The sequence below is a fragment of the Vulpes lagopus genome, chromosome 1 (assembly GCF_018345385.1).
Source record: "Vulpes lagopus strain Blue_001 chromosome 1, ASM1834538v1, whole genome shotgun sequence".
Classification (NCBI taxonomy): domain Eukaryota; kingdom Metazoa; phylum Chordata; class Mammalia; order Carnivora; family Canidae; genus Vulpes; species Vulpes lagopus.
Window position 1 is genome coordinate 86,858,463 of NC_054824.1, and position 20,715 is coordinate 86,879,177.

The 20,715-nt window shown below is 36.1% G+C and overlaps 1 protein-coding gene across 1 annotated transcript in view; it reads left to right on the forward strand.

Annotated features, from left to right (window-relative positions):
• The window catches only part of CFAP44 (cilia and flagella associated protein 44), a 129,756-nt gene that overhangs the window by 79,804 nt on the left and 29,237 nt on the right, over positions 1-20,715 (forward strand). The window contains exon 25 of the mRNA XM_041757344.1: positions 14,815-14,992. Coding sequence (XP_041613278.1) covers positions 14,815-14,992 — 178 coding nt within the window. The remainder of the gene's footprint in view (positions 1-14,814; positions 14,993-20,715) is intronic.

Sequence of the window (20,715 nt, forward strand, 5' to 3'; positions counted from 1 at the left end):
AAGTATGGTTTGTTTTCTGTGATTATGGGTCTAATTTTGCTTGTTGTTGTTTGTAGACTTGTTTTTTAGATTCCACATAGAAATGAAATAATATCATATTTGACTTTCTATGAATTATTTTATTTAGCATAATGCCCTTTAGGTCTATCCATGTTTTGGAAATGGCAGGACCTCATTCTTTTTTATTGCTGAGTAATATTCCATTATTATTTCTTTTTCTTGTATGATTGCTGTGGTTAGGACTTCCAGTATTATGTTGAATGAAAGGATGAGAGTCAATCTCTCTTGTTCCTCATCTTAGAGGAAAAGCTCTCTCTTTCTTTTTTTTTAACCATTGAGTTTGAGGATAGCCATTTGGTTTTTTCCATGTATGCCTCTATTATGTTAAGGTTCCCTTTACACTCACTGTGTTGAGAGTTTTTATCATGAGTTGATATTGGATTTTGTCAAATGCCTTTTCTGTACATATTGAGATGATTATATTATTTTTATCCTTACTTTGTAAATATGATGAATTAAATTGATTTGTGAGTATAGAAGCATCCCTGCATCCCTGAAATAAATCCTACTTGATCTTGCTGATGTCCCTTTAATGTATTGTTGAATTCAGTTTGCTAATATTTAGTTGAGGATTTTTGTATCTATATTCATCAGGGATATTGGCCTATAGTTTTTTCCCCAAGTTTTTATTTAAATTCCAGCTAGTTGACATACAGTGTAATATTGGTTTCAGGTGTAGAATTTAATGATTCAACATTTACATTCAACACCCGGTGCTAGTTACAAGTACCCTCCTTAATCCCCATCACCTATTTAACCCATCATCCTACACATGTCCCCTCTAGTAACCATTGGTTTGTTCTCTAGCTAAGAGTCTGTACCTGGTTTTCTTCCCCCGCCCCCAGTTCATTTGTTTTGTTTCTTCAATTCCTAGCCACAGCTAACAGACAACACAAAGAAATAAAAGGCATCCAGATCAGCAAGGAAGAAGTCAAACTTTCACCGTTTGCAGATGATGACATGATACTCTCTACATAAAACCCAAAAGACTCCACCCAAAAATCGCTAGAACTGATGCATGAATTCAGTAAAGTCACAGCATATAAAATCAATGTGCAGAAATCTGTTGCATTTCTATACACCAATAACAAAGCAGCAGAAAGAGAAATCAAGGAAACAACCCCACTTATAGTTGTACCAAAACCCATAAGATACCAGGGAATAAACCTAACCAAAGAGGTAAAAGATCCACATGCTGAAAACTCTTCAGTCTCTATAACACTTATGGAAGAACTTGAAGAAGTCACCAAAAAATGGAAAAACATTCCATGCTCGTGGATTGGAAGAACAATTATTTTTAAAATGTCTATACTACCCAAAACAATCTACACATTCAATGCAACCCCAACCAAAATACCACCAGCACTTTTCACAGAACTAGAACAAACAATCCTAAACTTTGCATGGACCCACAAAAGACCCTGAAGAGCCAAAGCAATCTTGAAAAAAGAAAAAAGCAAAGCTGGAGGCATCACAATTCCAGACTTCAAATTATATTACAAAGCTTTAGTGATGGTACTGGCACAAACACAGACACGTAGATCAGTGGAACAGAGTAGAAAATCCAGAAATGAACCCGCAACTACGTGGTCAATTAATCTTCAACAAAGCAGGAAAGAATATCTAATGGAAAAAGGCCGTCTCTTTAACAAATGGTGTTGGGAAAATTGGAGAGCACCACGCAGAAGAATGAAACCAGACCACTTTCTTACACCACACACAAAAATAAATTCAAGATGGATTAAAGACCTAAATATGAGTCAGGAAACCCTTCAAATGCTAGGGAGAACGCAGGCAGCAGCTTCTTTGATCCTGGCTGCAGCCCGTGATTTCTTATTAGATACGTCTCCAGAGGCAAGGGGAACAAAAGGAAAAAGAAACTATTGGGACTCCATCAAAATAAAAAGCTTCTGCACAGTGAAGGAAACAGTCAACAAAACTAAAAGGCAACCAGTGGATGGGAGAAGATATTTGCAAATGACATATCAGATGAAGAGCTAGTACCCAGATCCATAAAGAACTTATCAAAATCAACATCCAAAAAATAAATAATCCAGTCAAGAAACGGGCAGAAGACATGAACAGACATTTTCCCAAAGAGGACATCCAGATGGCTAACAGACACATGCCAAGGTGCTCCACGTGTCATCATCAGGGAAATCCAAATCAAAACCACAATGACATACCACCTCACACCTGTCAGAAAGGCTAAAATTAACAACCTAAGAAACAATAGATGTTGGTGAGATGAGGAGAAAGGGGAACTTTCTTACATTGTGGGTGGGAATGCAAATGGGTGCAGCCACTCTGGAAACAGTATGGATGTTCTCAAAGAATTAAAAATAGAACTACCTTCAATCCAGCAATTGCACTACTAGATATTTATCCAAAGGATACAAAATACAAAAATACTGATTTGAAGAGGCACCTCCACCCCAATGTTTATAGCAGCACTATCATCAAGAGGCAAATTATGGAGAAAGAACCCAAATGTCCACTGATAAATGGGAAAAGAAGTGAGACATATATATCCATCCGTACATAGACACAATGGGCTATTACTTAGCTATCAAAAAGAATGAAATCTTGCCATTTTCAATGACATGGATGCAGCTAGAGGGTATTATACTAAGTGAAATAAGTCAGAGAAAGACAAATACCATATACTTCTGTTTTTATGTAATGTCTTAGTCTGGCTTTGGTATCAGGGTAATGCTGGCCTTGTACAGTGTACCTCCATACTGTTTCCAGAAATCATGGGCTGCAGCCAGGATCAAAGAAGTTGCTGCCTGCATTCTCCTCTAGCATTTGAAGGGTTTCCTGACTCATATTTAGGTCTTTAATCCATCTTGAATTTATTTTTGTGTGTGGTGTAAGAAAGTGGTCTGGTTTCATTCTTCTGCGTGGTGCTCTCCAATTTTCCCAACACCATTTGTTAAAGAGACGGCCTTTTTCCATTAGATATTCTTTCCTGCTTTGTTGAAGATTAATTGACCACGTAGTTGCGGGTTCATTTATGGATTTTCTACTCTGTTCCACTGATCTACGTGTCTGTGTTTGTGCCAGTACCATCACTAAAGCTTTGTAATATAATTTGAAGTCTGGAATTGTGATGCCTCCAGCTTTGCTTTTTTCTTTTTTCAAGATTGCTTTGGCTCTTCAGGGTCTTTTGTGGGTCCATGCAAAGTTTAGGATTGTTTGTTCTAGTTCTGTGAAAAGTGCTGGTGGTATTTTGGTTGGGGTTGCATTGAATGTGTAGATTGTTTTGGGTAGTATAGACATTTTAAAAATAATTGTTCTTCCAATCCACGAGCATGGAATGTTTTTCCATTTTTTGGTGACTTCTTCAAGTTCTTCCATAAGTGTTATAGAGACTGAAGAGTTTTCAGCATGTGGATCTTTTACCTCTTTGGTTAGGTTTATTCCCTGGTATCTTATGGGTTTTGGTACAACTATAAGTGGGGTTGTTTCCTTGATTTCTCTTTCTGCTGCTTTGTTATTGGTGTATAGAAATGCAACAGATTTCTGCACATTGATTTTATATGCTGTGACTTTACTGAATTCATGCATCAGTTCTAGCGATTTTTGGGTGGAGTCTTTTGGGTTTTATGTAGAGAGTATCATGTCATCATCTGCAAACGGTGAAAGTTTGACTTCTTCCTTGCTGATCTGGATGCCTTTTATTTCTTTGTGTTGTCTGATAGCTGAGGCTAGGACTTTCAGTAATATGTTGAGCATCAGTCATCCCTGTCATGTTCCTGACTCTAGGGGAAAAGTTTTTCCCCATTTTGAGTGATATTTGCGTGGGCTTTTCACATATGGCGTTTATGATATTGAGTTATGTTGTCTGTATCCCTAAATGTGAAGAGTTTTAATCAAGAAAGTTTGCTCTATTTTATCAAATGCTTCTTCTGTATCGGTTGAGAAGATTTTATGGTTATTGTCCTTTCTTTTATTTATGTGGTGTATCACATTGATTTTGCAGATACTGAGCCACTCTGCAGCCTAGGAATAAATCCCACTTGGTTGTGATGAATAATTCTTTTATGTACTGTTGGATTTGATTATCTAGTATCTTGTTGAGATTTTTTTGTATCCCTGATCATCAAGGATTTTAGCCTGTAATTCTCTTCTTTAGCAGGATCTTTGTCTGGTTTTGGAATCAAGGTAATGCTGCCCTCATGGAATGAGTTTGGAAGTTTTCCTTACATTTCTATTTTTTGTAACAGTTTCAGAATAGGTATTAATTCTTTAAACATTTGGTAGAATTCCCCTGGGAAGCCATCTGGCTCTGGATTCATGTTTGTTGGAGATTTTCAGTTGTCGATTCAATTTCTTTTCTGGTTGTGGGTCTGTTCAGGTTTTCTATTTCTTCCTGTTTCCATTCTGGTAGTTTATATGTTTTTAGAAATTATTAATTTCTTTTTTTTAAAAAAAGATTTTATTTATTCATAAGAGACACAGAGAGGGAGGCAGAAATATAGGCAAAGGGAGAAGCAGGCTCCCTGCGGGGACCCTGATGTGGGACTCAATCCCAGGACCCCCAGGATCACACCCTGAGTGAAAGGCAGATGCTCAACCACTGAGGAACCTATGTATCCCCAGCAATTTATTAATTTCTTCCAGATTTCTCAATTTGTTGGGATATAATTGCCATAAGATTCTCTTATAATTTTTTGTATTTTTGTGATGTTGTTTGTCATCTCTTATTCATGATTTTATTTATTTGGGTCCTTTCTTTTTTGAGAAGTCTGGCTAGGGGTTTATTGATTTGGTTTGTTCTTTTCAAAAAACCAGCTCCTGGTTTCTTTGATCTGTTCTACTGTTTTTATTCCTATATCATTTATTTCTGCTCCAATCTTAATCATTTCCCTTCTCCACTGGTTTTAGGCTTTATTTACTGTTCTTTTTCCAGTTCCTTTAGATGTAAGGTTAAATTGTGTATTTGAGACTTTTCTTCTTGAAGAAGGCCTGTATTGCTATATACTTTTTTCTTATGACTGCCTTTATTAAATCCCAAAGGTTTTGGATGGTTTTATTTCCAGTTTCAGTTGCTTCCGTGTATTTTTAAAAGTTAATATTCTATAATTTCCTAGTTAACCCATTCATTCTTTAGTAGAATGTTCTTTAATTTCCATGTATTTGTGGTCTTTCCAATTTTTTTTCTTGTGGTTGACTTCATGTTTCATCGTACTGTGGTCTGAAAATATGATGGTATGATCTGAGGCTTTTGGTACTGGTTGAACACTGATTTGTGGCCCAGTATGTGATCTCTTCTGGAGAATGTTCCATGTGCACTTAAAAAGAATGCATATTCTGCTGCTTTAAGATGAAATGTTCGGAATATATCTGTTAAGTCCATTTGGTCCAGTGTGTCATTCAAAGCCATCGCTTCCTGGTTGATATTCTATTTAGATTATTTGTCTGTTGTTGTGAGTGGGGTGTTAGTCGCTTACTATTGTTGTGTTATTATCAGTGAGTTTCTTTAAATTTGTTATTAAGTGATTTATGTATTTGGCTGTTCCCAAGCCATGAGCATAAATATTTACAATTGTTATATCTTGTTGGATAGACTCCTTTAGTATGATATAGTGTCCTTGTTCATCTCTTATTACAATCGTTGGTTTAAAATAGTTTGTCTGATATAAGTATGGCTACCCCAGCTTTCTTTTGATGTCTACTAGCATGATAAATGGTTCTCAACACCCCCCTCACTTTCAATCTGGAGGTGGTTTTGGGTCTAAAATGAGTCTCTGGTAGGCAGCATAACAATGGGTCTTGCTTTTTTTTTAATCCATTCTGATACCATATGTGTTTTGATTGGAGTATTTAGTCCATTTACATTCAGAGTAATTATTATTTTTAAAAAGTACTTTATTTATTTGACAGATAAGGAAAGAGCACAAGTAGGGGAAGTGGCAGAAGGAGAGGGAGAAGCAGGCTCCCCACTAAGGAGGGAGTGCAATATGGGGCTCAATCCCAGGACCCTGGGATCATGAATTGAGACAAAGACACTTAACCAACTGAGCCACCTAGGTGCCTGAGAGTAATTATTGATAGATATAAATGTAGTACCATTGCATTACCTGTAAAGTCACTGTTCCTGTAGATTGTCTTTATTCCTTTCTAGTTTTTATTGCTTTTGGTCTCTTTTCTGCTCAAAGAGTCCACTTTAACATTTCTTGCAGAGCTGGCTTAGTGTTCATGAACTCCTTTAGTTTTTGTTTCTCTTGGAAACTCTTTATCTTTTCTTCTAGCCTGAATGACCATTTTGCTGGATAAAGTATTCTTGACTGCATATTTTTTCCACTTAGCACATTGAATATATTTCACATACCAGTCCTTTCTGGCTTGCCAAGTTTCTGTAGACACATCTGCTTCTAACCCTCTGTGTCTACCCTTGTAGGTTGAGGACCTTTTGTCCATACCTGCTTTTAGAATTCTCTCTCTCTCTCTCTCTCTCTCTTTTTTGTATTTTGCTAGCTTCACTGTGATATGTCTAGGTGTTAGCCTGTTTATGTTGATTTTGAGGGGAGTTCTCAGTGCCTCTTGTATTTGAGTGCCTGGTTCCTTCCCCAGATTAGGAAAGTTCTCAGCTATGATTTTGTTCAAATAAACCTTCTGCCTCTTTTTACTAGTTGTCTTCTTCTGGAATCCCTATGTTATGGATATTTTTGCACTTTATGGAATCACTGAGTTCCCTAAATCAACCTTCATTATCTAATAGTTTTCTTTCCCTCTTACTTTCAGCTTCATCATTTTCCATAGTTTATCTTCTCTATTCTAATTCATTCTTCTGGTTCTTCCATCTTCGCTGTGATGATTACATCTAGTTGTTTTCCATCTTAGTGATGGCATTTAAAAAATTTGGCCTGACTAGTTTTTAGGTCTTTTATCTCTGCAGAAAGGGTTTCTCTGGTGTCTTCTATGCCTTTTGCAAGCCCAACTAGTATTCTTACGACTGTTGTTCTAAATTCTTATTCATATATCTTGTTTCTATATGCTTTGAGAAAATCCCTGGGTGTGATTTCTTCTGCATCTTTCTTTTGGGGAGAATTCCTCCATCTTGTCGTTTTGTATGTTTCCTGTTCCTGAGAGTAACGCTATATTAAGAAGGGATCATACAATATCAGAAAGTGTATCTATGTGCACTTCAGAAAGTGTATCTATGTGCACTCTGCTGTTGTGTTTGGGCTGCTCTTTTCCCCCCTTTTTCTTTGGAATCGGGCTTATAGATTTTTGTTAGTCTGTTTGGTTTTTTTGTTATTGTTGCTCCCTTTCTTTTTACCTCTTTTTTTCAGAGAGTGCTCTGGCTCATAGTCAGATTTGCCTAGTAACCACACACTTGCAGGGCACAGGGGGGTGGGGTTTGGTTGTAAGTGGGTCCCACCTCCACTGGGGGTGTTGAGTTTCTCACTGAAGTCTGACTATATTGGTGGCAAGGGAGAAAATGGGGCCACCCCACTCTCTACTCTCAGGACAGGGAATCTGGTGCCTGACACTGAGAAGTCCTCACAAAAGAATGAGCAATCTCCCTTGTGTTCCAGGCTTTTGTCAGATCCCTACCCTTACCTTTTCTGTGCTTGGCACTATTGGCATGCCTGACACCACAGGTCTCCTGCCTTTTATCTCTGGTGCACAGATGGGATTTAAGACTCCAAATCTAATGACGTGGCATGATACAGATCTGCTGCCCTCCGCTAGGAGAGAGCCTTACCTTGACTGGTGCTGTTTCATCCCAGAAACAGTCACGCATCTGCACGAATGCACCTCTGTGTGCACCTATATCCCATGCAGGTGAAGACCTGCTTAATGGCACATGCAGGTTTTTTTTTTTCTTGTCCTTGGAGAGCCAATATATCTTCTTTCAGATGTACTCCAGGAAGGGGAGCATTCTCTCCCAGTGTGATGCGGGGGATCCCTACACCATGCTTTCTGCTTCCAGGCCTGTGCATTTCTCTTCCCCAGGAGCATCCACCATGGCTCAACTCTGGTGAAAATCACTCACTTCCAAAACCTTAGTATTTGAGCTCTACACACTCCTTGCAAAAATGTGCAATACTCAGTTTCTTTCAACTCCCCAGTCAGTGGTTTGGGGCAGGTGTTTTTCTTGCATGAACCCACTGTGCTATTCTCTCTTTCCCCCTCCCTTTCTCTCTCTGCAGAAAGGCCTCCCTCCTCACTGTGGCTTTTCTCTCCCTCAGTTCACATCTACATGCCTCATATTTGCCACATTCACTACTTCTGGCCATGAAGATTATTCTCCCAATCCTCAGACTAATATCCTAGGTGTTCCAAATGATTTAATGTCAATCTAGCTGTGTTCAAGGGGTGAGGCAATCCCAGAGTCGTCCTACTACTCCTCCATCTTAACTTCTGTCTCTAGATGCCTTTTTAAACTAAAGCTTTAATCTGCTCATGGTCCCTCAGCCCCATTGCAGTTCAGTGTCAGAAGTGTAAACTAATCTGCTCATGGTGTCTCAGTCCTATACCTCCATTGTAGTTCACAGTGTCAGGAGTGGTGGTTCCCTTTGTTACTGTGTATTCATCTCTCGTTGTTCTTTGTGTGGTCTATCTTTTGTTGTGCAGAAGCTGTGTTGTCAGCCCTCAGTTATTCTTTGGAAGAAATTACTTTATAAATAGGTATAGATTTGGTGTGTCTGTGGAAGAGAGGAGTTCAAGGTTTTCCTATGTTGCCATCTTGAGTTCAGGCCAAGCCGAACTCAGTTGTCTTTCAGACCTTTGTGATTGTGCAAGCCATCAAAAATCATAGCATCTCAAGAGATGCAGGAAAATAATTTGACAAAATTCAACATCTACTCATGATAAAAATTCTCACCAAACTGGATATAACAGGAACATACCTCAGCATAATAAAGGCTACTTATGACAAACTGACAGCTAATATCATACTCGGTGGTGAAAAGCTGAAAGCTTTCCCTCTGAAATCAGGAACCAGGATGTTCAGTCTCGTTATTTCTTTTTCTTTTTTTTTTTTTTATAATTTTTTTTTTTTTAGTTTATTTATGATAGTCACAGAGAGAGAGAGAGAGGCAGAGACACAGGCGGAGGGAGAAGCAGGCTCCATGCACCGGGAGCCCGATGTGGGATTCGATCCCGGGTCTCCAAGATCGCGCCCTGGGCCAAAGGCAGGCGCCAAACCGCTGCGCCACCCAGGGATCCCCAGTCTCGTTATTTCTTTTCAATATAATTGTAGAAGTCCTGGCTAGAACAGTTAGGCAAGAAAAAAAAAAAAAACACATCCAATTGGGAAGGAAGTGCATCTATTTGCTGATGACATATTATATATAGAAAATCCTAAAAACTCTGCCAAAATACTGTTAGAAATAATAAATGATTTCATTCAAGATGACAAGATATGATAAATATATAAAAATCAGTTGTGTTTCTATATATTAACAACCCTCAGAGAAATTAGGAAAACAATCCTATTACAATTGCATCAAAAAGAATAAAATATAGGATGCCTGGATGGCTCAGCGGTTAAGCTCTACTTTTGGCTCAGGGTGATCCTGGAGCTCAAGGATTGAGTACCACATCGGGCTCCCTGAAGGGATCCTGCTTCTCCCTCTGCCTTTGTCTCTGCCTCTCTCTCTTTGTGTCTTTCATGAATAAATAAAATCTTAAAAAAAAGAATAAAATACTTACAAATAAATTTAAACATGGATATGAAATACCTGTACAGTGAAAACAATAAGACATTGATGAAAGAAAATTAAAGAAGGAGATATAAATAAAAGACATTTCATGCATGGACTAGAAGACTTAATAAATCTACAGACTCAATGCAGTCTCTATCAAAGTTCCACAAAAATAGTAAAAGCAATCCTAAAAATTGGGTGGAACCATAAAAGACCCTGAATAGCCAAAGCCATCCTGAGAAGGAAAAACAAAGCTAACCTGACTTCAAACTATATTACAAATCTATAGCAATGAAAACAGCATGGCACTGGCATAAAAACAGAGACTCAATTGATGAAATTGAATAGAGAGACCAGAAATAAACCTATGCATATGTGATCAATTTATGACAAAGGACCCAATAATATATAATGGAAAGGTTAATCTCTCCAATAAATGGTGTGGAGAAAACTGAACTACTACATGCAAAAGAATTACACTGGACCAGTATCTCACACAATATGTGAAAATTAATGCAAAATGAATTAAAGACTTGAATGTAAGACCTGAACCCATTAAACTCCTAGAAGAAAACATAGGTTGTAAGTCCCAATGGGGGGGGGGGGGTGTCCTAGCAATGATTTTTTTAAGGCTTGAAACCAAAAGCAAAGGCAACAAAAACAAAAATAAACAAGTGGGACTATAGCAAACTAAGAAGCTTATGTACAGTAAAGGCAACCATCAAAAAAATAAATAAATAAAAGGGCAACTTAGGGAATGTATTCACAATCCTATATTTGATAAGGGGTTAATAGCCAAAATATATAAAGAACTTTTACAACTTAATAGCAAAAGAAAAAGATTTAAAAGTGAACAGAGGACATATATAGACATTTTTCAAAGGAGACCTGCAAAAGGCCGTTAAGTATATGAAAAAGTGCAGAACATCACTAATCATCAGGGAAACACAAAACCACAATGAAGTCACCTCATACCTGTTAGAATACCTATCATTAAAAGGACAAGAGCTAACAAGTACTGGCAAAAATGTGGACTAAAGGAAACTTTGTGCACTTTTTTTCTTTTGTGCACTATTAATGGGAACATAAATTGGTGCAGCCACTATGGAAAACAGTATGGAGGTTTCTCAAAAAAAAAAAAAAAAAAAAAAAGACTACCATATGGTCCAGCAATCTCACTTCTGTGTATATATCCAAAGAAAACTAAAATGGTCTTTGAAGAGATGTCTGCACTCCCATGTTTATTGCAGTGTTGGTAACAATAGCTGAGATATGGAAACATCCCAAGTCTCCGTTAATGGTTAAATGAATAAAAAATTATGGTACACATATACATGGGAATATTTTTCAGCTTGAGAAAGAGAAATGTTGCCATTTGCAACAATACAAATGGACTTTGAGGACATTATACTAAGTAAAATAAGTCAGAGAAAAACAAATGCTATATGATTTTCCTTATGGGAATCTAAAAAATCTGAACTCATTGAAACAGAACATATTGATGATTGCTAGAGGTGAGGAGTTGGGAATGAAGGTGGTCAAATAATACAAACTCCTATTTATAAGATAAGTTCTAGAGATGTAATATACAATATGATGACTAGTTAACAATTATATTATGTATTTGAAAGAGAATAGTTCCTAAAACTTCTTGTCACAAGAAAAAATTGTAACTGTGGACAGATGTTAACTAAATTTATGGAGGCAAACATTTGTAATAGATACGTGTATGAAATCATTATGTTGTATACCCTAAACTGTTACAATATTACATGTCAATCATGTCTCAGTAAACTGGAAAAAAATAGGCATTTGATATTTTCCAAAAATATATATTGCTAGATTTGATTTGCTGGTATTTTGTTATGGACTTTTGTGGTTTTTTAAAAATGAAGAATACTGGTCTCTGGTTTTATTGTTATGTGATATCTTTTCTGGTTTCTTACCAGGGTAATATTAGTTTCATAAAATGAGATGAGAAGTTTTCCTTTCTCTTCTATTTTCTGAAAGACCATGTAGGCTTCATATTGTTTATTTCTTAAATATTTAATCAAATTTGTCAATGAGCCAACTGACATGGAATATTCTTTGAGAGGTATAAATACAAATTCCATTTTTTCATGGATATAGTGCTATCCAGATTTTATATTTTCTCTTAGATCAATTTTGATAATTTGTGTCTTTTGAGGAATAAATTTATTGGCATAAAATAGTTCATACTATTGACCTTTTACTTCTACTTCTGTAGTGTCTGTTGTATTGTCCTCTGTTTTATTCTTGACATAGTGCTCACTTTGGCAGCACATATACTAAAATATTCTTGACATAATTAATTTGTATTTTCTCTCTTTTTCTTGATCATTCCAGCAAAAGACATCGATTTGATCTTTTCAAGGAACTAACTTTTGGTCATAGATTTTTAGAAATATTGCTTGTCAGCTTCTTTCTATGTCATTGATTTTTCTGTTCTACATCATTTATTCTAATTAATTCGAGTTTAGTTAATTCTTTTCTTTCTTGCTGCTTAAGTTTTAAGTTTGAGCTGTAAGCTTTGATTTTATACTTTTTAAATTGTAAGCATTTAAAGTATAAATTGAAGTATAAATTTAAAGTATAAATGAAACACTGAACTTCATTTTATAAGTTCTGATATATTTTCAGCATCATTTTGTATAAAATATTTTCTAATATCCCTTGTGATTTCTTGCTGATTGTGATTTTTAAAAAAACATTTATTTTATTTGAGAGATTAAAGAGAGTGAGCAAGCACACGTAGGGGGAGGCACAGGAGGAGTGGGAGAGAGAGAAACTCAAGCAGACTCAGTGCTGAGTGCAGAGCTGGATGCAGGGGTTGATTTCACAACCCTGAGATCATGACCTGAGCTGAAATCAAGAGTCAGAGGCTTAACAAACTGAGTCACCCAGGTGCCCCCATAGTTTATTTTTAAGTATGTTGTATAATTACCCAACAGTTTACATGGTTTAAATTCTGATAAATTTATTGTGAGGTGAGTGGGCCTGCATAGAATCTATCTTCATGAAAATTCAATGTGTGCTTCAAAAAGAATATATTTTCTTGTATTCTTTGGTGTAGTTTTCTGTAAATGTCAGTGAGGACTGGATGATTGCTGATAATGTCTAGATCTTTTATTTCTCCTACTTTGAAGGCATGACTCTTTCAAGGTCTCTACTGAATGTTCCCTCCCTTTAATAAGGTCTCTCCAGCTGATGAACTCAAAGGTGATTTCCAGCCATGTGTAAACTACGAGAATTGTTTGCCTTATAGCTTCCCAGTAATGGTATTTTCCCCAGATATTCCTCATTTATTTTCATGATGTTTCACACTACACATATACAGGTTAATACTTGCCCAAAAACTCCAGACAGCCCTATGTGAATTTCTAAAGGTATTGTTTTGTGTGTAGCTCTGATATTTTTTTCCACAAAATTCTAACCACTCTGGCCTCTCTGAACTCTATCTTTGTAATTAATCAGTGAGATTACTGGACTCATATTTGGTATCTCATCCCTCTTTTACAGTCTGATAATTTCCTCCATAGAAATAGAGATAGTAATGATTAGTTATTTTGTTTCGCTTCTCACATGAATTATAGCCCTATGCTGCCAATTATTCCATGTCTGAACATAGTTGTTTCATGTTTTTTTTTTTGTTTAGTTTTCTTTTATAGCATGAGGATAATTATGGACCTTGTTTCTCTCACATGCCTGGAGCCAAAGTATCTACTTGCTTTTTCTTTTTCTTTTCTTCTTTCCTTCCTTCTACCTTCCCTTCCTCCCTCTCTTCCTTCCATTCATCCTTCCTCCCTTTACTTCCTTCTCTCCCAAATAATTGTCAATTAGTACATTAGACAATGTGTGTTTCCTCTGTTATTGTATGTGTTTGTTTTCCTAAAGGGCTGACTGTAAGCTATGTGCACATGTTCATGTTGACTGATAAGCTTCACTTTAAAGAATTAGGTAGGTTGGATCTTCTTAGGTCTGTGCTTGGAGCCTCCTAGGATCTCTACTAATAAGATCATATCCAATCCTTTTTGTAGCCTTCCCCTGGATATTCTGGGCCACAGTTTTCTCTGGTCTGATTTATCCTTTAAAATTTCTATCACCGATTTGCTCATAGCTTTCTATCTTATTCTCAGCCTTCCTGATTTATTCCCTTTAATATCTCCACACCATCATTTCCATGGAATTTGGAGAGAGCAGGAGGCAGTCATTTTTAACTATAATGCCTTTTTTTGAAAATTTTCTGATACTTATGTTGTCTAAAAGAAGGTAAATTAACTTTTTACTGATTACCACTGTTGCTTGATGTCAACTGAAGGAATAAATAGTCATCTTAATATAAATCACTTAGAAGTGAACCGAAGCCTTAAAATGATTCCAATTATTTCAGCACTGTCTGGTAATTAGTTTTTACTTGTTTCATTATTACTTTGTTTGAGGTGCTTTAAAAATACAGAGGGTCCCCAACTTATGATGGTTTAACTTATGATTTTTTTTGGCTTTATAATAGGGTGAAAGTGATTTGCATTCGGTAGAAACTGTACTTTGAATTTTGTTATTTTCTCAGGCTACAAGTATATGCAATGTAATACTTTCTCATGATACTGGACAGAGCAGTGAACCACAGCTCTGAGTCAGCTACACAGTCATGGGGATAAACTATCAATACACTTACAACCATTCTGTTTTTTACTTTCAGTACAGCAGTCAATAAATTACATGAGATATTTAACACTTTATTGTAAAATGGGCTTTGTATTAATTTTTCCCAACTGTAGGCTAATTTAAGAGTTCTGTGTATGTTTAAGATGGGCTAGGCTAAACTTAGGTGTATTGAATGCATTTGCGATTTATGATATTTTCAAGTATGGGTTTATTGGTACATAACCCTATTGTAAATTGACAAAAGTCTGTAGTCATTGACTTAAAAAAATGCTTGGGGTTTATGGACAAAAGTACCACAGGCCCAGAATTATACTTTTGCTTTATGACTGAATTTGATTATATACATATAGTGGACAAACTAAGTTTATTGTTACATTTGTGTCTGGGTTACCTATTTTTCTGATAGGTACAAGAGTAAACCGCAGGATGATTTTGAAGATCCCAGAGATGTTCAAGCCATCAAAGAGGCCCAGCTGTATATGGGAGACTTCAATCTGAAGACAGCTCCAGACTATAAGATACCTGAGCACATGAGAGTAAATGCTGCCAAGAAGAAAGAGGAACTGGGGCACCTAGATTCCATGGTACTTACTCACAGCTTTCATGACAATAAGAGGCACCCTGAGTTTTAGTGGAATTCTGCTGAAATCAGCCATTTCACTAGCTGGTTTGTAAGGAAATATAGAAATTTAGAAATATAGAAATATAGAAATTTAGAAGTGGAAAAGAGCTTCATGATTATTTAAGATGCCTCCTTTTTACAAGTGGGGAAGCTGAGGCTCATTGAGGACAAGAGATTGGTCCGTGATTATTTAATATGGTGGAACTTGTCTTCAAGTCAATTACTTGCCTCAATACATTCATGGGTGAAAATACTATATTTTATAGACTTGAATTTCTGAATTCAGACATGCATGGCCACCATCGATTGCCAAAGACTTAGGGAAAAGGCTATTATTTAGCCCCTTTTTTCTTCAGGACTTAAAATTTTGTAGGTGTCTCAATAATAATCAGTTACCTTATTCCTTTTTAAAAATATTATCCGCTTTCTGCCAAACTGCTTCCAATTACCCTGATTTCTCATGTCTGTTTTCTTACTGAAGTCTCCTCTCCGTGTCATAGTAATTCCTTAGTTTAACTGACAAGTGACTTTTCACACACAGAGGCTCAGAAGGTGTCTGAGCTACCATTTTGAGGAGAATTTGGTACATGGTCATGCAGTTTGCACATTACAAGGCATCACATTGAAAAGAGTGCCAATCACACTACAGATATAGTATATTAGAATATTTTATAATTTTCTGACAAATGGAAGTAAAGTGTCTTGAGGAAAGAAAGAGTCTTGTTCAATTTCACCAAAGCTGCAGTACATACCAGCAGTGCAAAGGATCCTGGTATGGCAAATTATATCCATAAGTAAATTTTTATAGCTTATAGCTATGGCTTTTTGTTTAGGCAGACATTTTGAACATTTCCTTAGTGACCATTTAGATTGTTTATCTAGCTGGTCATCTCAGGCAGTTCTTGTTTCATCAATCATATTCCATCCATAATCATAGAGAAATTTTTTTGACCGTAATTTGCCAGTCATCCAATGTGAAATTTCATAATCTAGCTAGAGGATAGACAGGTATGATGTCTTGAACTACATTACACCGAAATCCATTTTATTAAAATAGCAGCAAAAATAACATAGAATGTACTATTCTACATGTCAGATCAGAATTCTGTTCCCATGCCTGCCACTTAATAGCCATGTAAACTTTGCTGGTCATGTAGATCTCCCTAAGCCTTGGCTAAATTGTCTATAAAGGGGTGTTAATTCCAATTAACAACAATAAAACCTATCTAGTCTACCTCATAAAATTAATGTGATGGTCACAGTTCATAAATGGTCATTACTGTTGTCACTAAATTAAAAATCTCTAAAGTATCAAGTTTAGGGGAAATAGCCTATTACATATCCCCCTTCCCTGTGGCCAGTGTTTAGGTATGCATGGTATTTGGAAAACTAAGAAGAAAGTGTTGGTGTGTAAAGGGGGTTCCTCAAAGAAGTGAGCCTTACAGTCGTTGGGCTGGCTTAGATTTGTTCTTTTAAGCTTGATTGTCAATCTTCCAGGTGCTTCAAACAGGTCCTCCATTCACATAGGGCTGGATTTTGAGCTCATATCTTAATGCTTTAAGTGTTTATTCTTAAGTATGTAAAACATCTCTTCTATTTTGTTACAGTGTTCTTGCTTCATAAGTAGTAATCATGCAGGTAAGTTTTGTAAGACTGCCTAAAGAAGTGCCTTTTTTTTTTTTTTTAAGTATAACATTCAGTATTAGTTTCAGGTATACAATATAATGATTCCACAAATCTTTCCATTGTTGGATACTCACCACAATAGGTGTAGTCACCATCTGTTACTAAACAACATTAGTACAATCTCATTGATTATATTTCCTGTGCGGTACTTTTCATCTCTGTGACTTATTTATTTTCTAATTAGAGGTTTGTACCCCTCAATCCCTTTTATCTATTTCTCCCATCCCCCCATCCCATGTCTGGCAACCACCGGTTTTTGATCTGTATTTAAGAGTTTATTTTTTTTGTTTGTTTGTCTTGTTTCTTAAATTCCACATGAGTGAAATCATATGATATTTGTCTTTCTGTCTGGGTTATTGCACACAGCATACACAGCATGATGTACTCTAGGGCCATCCATATTGTCACAAATGGCAAGATCTTATCCTTTTTATGGATGAATAATATTTCATTGTATGGATATACCACCTTTTTAAATCCATTTATCTGTGGATGCATACTTGGGATGCTTTCATATCGTGGCTATTGTGAATAACGCTGCAGTAAACATTATATGTTTTCAAATTAGTGTTTTGCTTTCTTCAGATAGGTTCCCATAAGTGGCATTGTTGGATCATATGGTTGTTCTATTTTTAATTTTTTGCTAATCCTCCATACTATTTTCCACAGTGGTTGTACCAATTTTTACAATTCCCACCAACAGTGCATGAGGATTTTTTTTCTCTACATTCTCACCAATACTTGTTATTTCTTGTCTTTTTGATACTAGCCATTTGACAGTGTAAGGTGACATCTCATTGTACTTTTGATTTACATTTCCCTGAAGATTAGCGATATTGAGTACCTTTTAATATGTCTGTTGGCCACTTTTATGTCTTCTTTGGAAAAATGTCTATTCAAGTCCTCTATTTTTTAATTCGATTGTTTTTGGGGGGTTGAGTTGTATAAGTTCCTTATATTTTTTAAATGTTAACTCCTTATTGGATATATAATTTACAGATACCTTCTCCCATTCACTGGGTTGCCTTTTGATTTTGTTGACGGTTTCCTTTGCTGTGCAAAATATTTTTATTATGGTGTAGTCCCAACAGTTTAGTGTTGCTTTTGTTTCCCTTGCCTTAGGAGATCTATCTAGAAAGTGTTTCTATGGCTGATGTTGAAGAAATTACTGCCTAAATTTTCTTTTAGGAATTTTATGGCTTTTAGATCTCACATTTAGGTCTCTAAACCATTTTCAGTTCATTTTTATGTAAGGTATAAGAAAGTAGTCTAGTTTCATTCCTTTGCATGTAGCCGTCCAATTTTTCTAGCACCGTTTGTTGAAGAGGATATCTTTTCCCCTGTTGTATATTCCTGCCTCCTTTGTTGTAAATTAATTGACCATCTAAGTGTGGGTTTGTTTATTTCTGGGTTTTCAATTCTGTACATTGATCTGAATGTCTATTTTTGGTCAATACCATACTACTTTATTGCATCTTTGTAGTATATCATGAAATCTGGGATTATGATACCTCCAGTTTTGTTCTTTTTTTCTTAAGATTGCTTTGGCTACTTGGGGTCTTTTGTGGTTCCATACAAATTTTAGGATTTTTGTTTTAGCTGTGAAAAATGCTGTTGGTATTCTGATGGGGATTGCATTAGGTTTGTAGCTTGCTTTGGGTAGGATAGATATTTTTAACAATATTCTTCCAAACTATGAACATGGAATATCTTTCTATTTATGTCTCTTCAATTTTTTTCATCAATGTTTTATAGCCTTTCAGAATACAGATCTTTTACTTCCTTTATTTAAGTTATTCCTAGGTATTTTATTCTTGTTGATGCAATTGTAAATGGGATTGATTTCTTAATTTCTCTTTCTGATACTTTGTTATTAGTGATAGAAATGCAAAAAAATTCTTTTTTTTAAAGATTTTATTTATTTATTCATGAGAGACACAGAGAGAAAGCAGAAATACAGGCAGAGGAAGAAGCAGGCTCCCTGTCGGGAGCCCAATGTGGGGCTCAATCCTGGAATTCCGGGATCACTCCCTGACTTGAAGGCAGAGGCTCAATCACTGAGCCACCCAGGTGTCCCAACAAATATCATGCAACTTTGCAGGATTAATTTACCAGTTCTAGTAGATTTTTGATGGTTTCCGTATGATTTCTCCTATGAATAGTATCCTGTCTACAAATAGTGGTAGTTTTACTTCTTCCTTACCAATATGGATGCCTTTTCTTTTTCTTATCTGATTGCTGCAGCTGGGACTTCCAGGGCTATGTTGAGTGAAAGTGGATATCTTTGTCTTGTTGCTGATCTCAGAGGAAAAGCTTTCAGTTTTTTTGCCATTTAGTTATGATGTTATCTGTGGGTTTTTCAATAAGGCCTTTATTATGTTGAGGTATGTTCTCTCTAAACTTACTTTGTTGGGAGCTTTTTTATTTTTACCATGAATGGATATTGAATTTTTCTACATCTGTTAGGTTTTCATTCTTTCTCTGGTCAATGTGATATATGACTTTGATTGATTTGTGAATAGTGAACCACCCTTGCATCCCTGGAATAAATCCTACTTGATTGTGGTGAATATTTTTTTCAATGTGTTGTTGATTGTGGTTTGCCACCCAGGCATCCCTCCCCTCTTTTTAAAAAAGATGTAATATTTTCTTATAATCCTTTTGTATTTCTGTAGAGTCAGTTGTTATTTCACCTCCTTCACTTCTGATTTTATTTATTGAGTCCTCTCCTTTTTTCTTGATGAATCTAACTAAAGGTTTATCAATTTTGTTTATCTTTTAAAAAGCAGCTCCTGGTTTTGTTGATCTTTTATTGGTTTTGTTTGTTTGTTTGTATTTCATTTATTTCTGCTCTAACCTTTACTATTTTATTCCTTCTACTAACTTTGGGCCTTTTTTGGGTTCTTTTTCTAGCTCCTTTAGATAAAAGATTAAGTTGTTTATTTGTGCTTTCTCTTGCTTCTTGAGTAGGCCTGTATTGATATAAACTTCCTTCTTATAACTGCTTTTGCTGCATTCCAAAGATTTTTGACTGTTTTTCATTTTTTAAAATTGCTTCTCTGATTTCTCAGTTGATCCATTCATTGTTGAATAGCATATTATTTAACCTCCATGTATTTGTGTTCTTTCCTTGCAACTGATTTTTAGTTTCATACCAGTGTGGTCAAAAACAATGAATGATATGGTTTCCATGTTTATAAATTTATTGAGAATTGTTTTGTTGCCCAACATGTGATCCATTCTGGAGAATATTCCATGTACATTTGAAAAGAATGTGTATTCCATTTTTGGATGGAATATTTTATATATATTTGTTAGGTCCATCTGGTCTAATGTGTCATTCAAAGCCACTGTTTCCTTATTTATTTTCTGTCTGGGTGATGTATCCATTGACGTAAGTGGGATGTTAAAGTCCCCTACTACTATATTATTACTGTTTATTTGGAGAAGTACCTTTTGATCCTTTTTTAAAGAACCTGTATATTTATGCTAAGTAATTCTTAATAGCCTTTGGACCACTTCATTAATTATACATAGGATTAGGATTGCATGTACTTATAGGCTCTGGTAAGAGTATTTTGGAAATAAAGACTTGGGAAACAGCTGGTAATGACAGAACAATGGGTCACTATGGCTCCTGTAGCTTGAGACAGCGGACATAGTTTGGCTTAAATACATGAAGAAGGAACCAAGAAAGTATCTTGGGGTCTCTCGGTGAGCATGATACTGAAATTCAGGATGGTGACATTGACTGCACAAGAAGTAACAGGAGTAATGTGGCCAAAATGCAGAATAAAAATAGGCTACACTTTAGTTTGGCCCTAAGTGGGCAACCCTAAATGTGTCTAAGCCAGTGGAATTTGAATTTCCATCAGGGATGGGCAGTTATGTGTGTGTGTTCCTCACCAAAGAATGACTTTTCTCTCTCTAGGCTCTGGCTGAGTACAAGCCTTCAGGAAGGATTTTCCCTGGGTGGTCAGAAAACAGCAGGACTGAGCC